This window comes from Chlorella variabilis (genome assembly GCF_000147415.1).
Source record: "Chlorella variabilis unplaced genomic scaffold CHLNCscaffold_27, whole genome shotgun sequence".
NCBI lineage: Eukaryota > Viridiplantae > Chlorophyta > Trebouxiophyceae > Chlorellales > Chlorellaceae > Chlorella > Chlorella variabilis.
The window spans coordinates 438,913-441,648 of NW_005435061.1; the positions used below are offsets into that span (position 1 = coordinate 438,913).

Sequence of the window (2,736 nt, forward strand, 5' to 3'; positions counted from 1 at the left end):
GGCGGGGCGCCGCCGCCGGCGTATGGCGGCGGGCTTATGGCGGCGGCGCCGGCGGCTTACGGCACGCAGATGGCGGCGGCGTATGGCGTGGCGCCGCCGCCGCAGCGGTTTGACCCTCACTTCCACGTCACGGGTGGGTGGCCTTTGGCCTTTCCTTCTCCCTGCCCCCTGTGACATCTGAGAACTGGCCTCAACACCTGGCCTGAGCACCTGCTCTGAGCACCATTTGAGCACCACCCCAATCGGCAGCCAGCCCTTCTCTTGCCATGACCAGCCGTATCCCGCACCACCAGCACCACCCCTCACCGCCACAACAACCACCACCTGCCCCCCCCCGCAGGCGAGGACTTTGTGCGGCAGCACGAGCGGGTGCTGGAGCAGTATGGGGGCCGCACCTCAGGCAGGGGCGCGCCCGCGCCCTACGCGGCAGCGCCTGTTGTTGGACAGGTGGGTGCCTGCTGGGCTGCTGCGTGCTGTGCTGCAGGGGAAGGTGTCCCGCATCCTCGCCACACGACTGGGGCCTCTTGCCTGCCTGCCTGCTGCCTGCCTGCAGGCGTTTACCGGATACGCGGCGCCCGCTGCGCCGGCATACGCCCCGCCCGCAGCGCCGGCCTACGGCGCGCCGCCGCCCGTGCAGACAGCCGTGAGTCGCGCTGCGGGGCGAGGGAGCGCAGGGCTGGCAGTGTGCCCGGGGGTTGTGCCGTGCAGGCTGGGCTGCCACCCAACCACTGTGCTGAGACTCATCAAACTGGCAGCATTGTTAATTCACTGTCGGGCTTTCGCCGGCCTGCCGTCCTTCTGCAGGGCTACAACGCTTATGCCCCGCCAGCCGCGCCCCCACCAGCATACGGCTACGGTGCTCCCGCCGCCGGCGCCTATGCCGCGCAGCCCGCCGGCTATGCCGCCTATGGCGCGCCATCGCCGGGCGCGCCGCCGCCGCCCGCCTACGGAGCGCCGCCGCCCTACGGCGCCCCGCCTCCAGCTGCACCAGCGTACCAGGCGGGAGGCTACCAAGGCTATGGGTACTGACCTTGGCGGGGGTGGACGGGCGCTGCTGGTGCGCTGCAGGTGGCTTGTTGTGCAGCCCCAACTGCTGCTTGGTGCGGTTGCCAGCGTTGCTCTGGTCTTTCATAATGTAATTTGGCATGGAAGCACTACCCCTTCATGTCGCACCCCATGCAAGGCCAGCCTGCTTAAGTTCCCCATGCCTGGCATGCGAGGTTGGTGCCGTCTCGCGGGGCGCTTCGGTTTCGCCAGGGGCCTGCGACAGCTCTAACTACAATGAATGAAGGCTGCCGGGCCGTGCAGGGCACAGAGTCAGTCAGCCGTGCTGTGTGCTATGTCACCGTGTCAAGCAGAGGGAGAAGCAAGCAGCTTTCAATTTGAGATGGTCATTCGACGTCCCCCTTCGAAATTCGAGCACTGCACCGGCAGTTGCCAAACCCAGTGAACAGTTGCGGCAAGTTTTTTGCTGCCTCCCCTGTGTATACACTCAACGGAGCCACTACATGGCTTGATCGCCCACACCTGCCACTGACAGCAACGACAGCAGCCCAAGGGAGTGAGTCGGCTGTGGGGCTGGGCTCAATTTTGGCCCGAAGCCCCCGATCAGCAGTCCAGACTGCAGCAGCTGGGTGCTGTGGGAAGAGCGTGTGATGAGCGACGCGGGAGGGCCCGATATGGGCACCACGGGCACCATGCCACAGGTTCATGCTGAGGGCGGCCCCAGCTCTGTGCCTCTGGTGGGTGGAACCCCTCGCGGCTGCTGCCGATGCCACGAGGGCCGGCTCGGAGACCAGGGAGCGCGCCGCCTCCCTCCATTCAAAAGTGGGCTTTGTTGCCGCAGGTCGCCGCCGCTGCGCCAACCCACGCCGAGCCCCCCGGCAGCAGCGCAGGCGCCCACGCAGCAGCGCAGGCCACGGCGGCCAAGGCGACTGCCCAGCAGGCCTCGCCAGTGCCTCTGCACACTCCAGAGGGCGAGGAAGAGGCGGCGCCGCATACAGCCGGTGCGTGTTCAGAGCGTGGCGCGGCAAAAGGCGGGGCAGGGGGCGTAGCCTGCCACTGCCTGTCTTCGACCGAGCACCTGTATGCTGCATGCATGGCCCTCAACAGCCCCCGCTGTGAACCCGCGCTTGCCACCGCAGGGCCGGCGACCGCCGGCGGCGACGTGGTGACGCCTGCTGTGCCTGCCGCCTTTGCCGCCGCCGCGCCCGGCACGGCCCCGCGGCAGACCGCAGCACCCGCAGCAGCGCCGGCCAGCCCTGGGCAGCCGCAGGCCAGGGTTGAGCCCCCAGGGGAGAGCGAGGCAGCAGAGGTGCTGGCGCTGCTGGCAGCCGTGGAAAAGGGGGAGGCAGCAGCGGGCGCCGTGCCAGCCGGCGCTGCCGGTACGGCCGGCGGCCCAGCGGCACCCGCCGCGGCAGCGCCAGCGCCGGCAGCAGCAGGGACAGAGGCTGGCGCCGCGGCACAGCAGCAGCCAGGTGGGCGCGCCTGCTGGCTGGGGCAGGTTGGGGGATGGGCCTCCCGAGGGTTAGTGGAAGACGCGTCCCCGGCATGTTTGTGGCAGTACGGGTGGTGGCTTCCAGGATGGGACGCCCAGCTGCCCGGGACGGGAAGCCCCGTGCGCCGCCCGGCAGCCAGCCGTTTAAACTGAGACACTCACACAGCTCTCCTGCATCCCTGCCTGCCTGCCTGCCCCCTGCAGCCCGGCCCAGCCGCCACCCCGCCCCCGCGGGCCCT

At 69.5% G+C, this 2,736-nt stretch overlaps 1 protein-coding gene across 1 annotated transcript in view; it reads left to right on the forward strand.

Annotated features, from left to right (window-relative positions):
• Positions 1–1,655: 1,655 nt before the first annotated feature.
• Positions 1,656–2,736, forward strand: part of CHLNCDRAFT_139937 (hypothetical protein) — a gene marked incomplete at both ends in the record, with an annotated part of 3,137 nt that continues 2,056 nt past the window's right edge. Inside the window, 3 exons of the mRNA XM_005843731.1 lie at positions 1,656–1,742; positions 1,847–2,006; positions 2,145–2,503. Coding sequence (XP_005843793.1) covers positions 1,656–1,742; positions 1,847–2,006; positions 2,145–2,503 — 606 coding nt within the window. The remainder of the gene's footprint in view (positions 1,743–1,846; positions 2,007–2,144; positions 2,504–2,736) is intronic.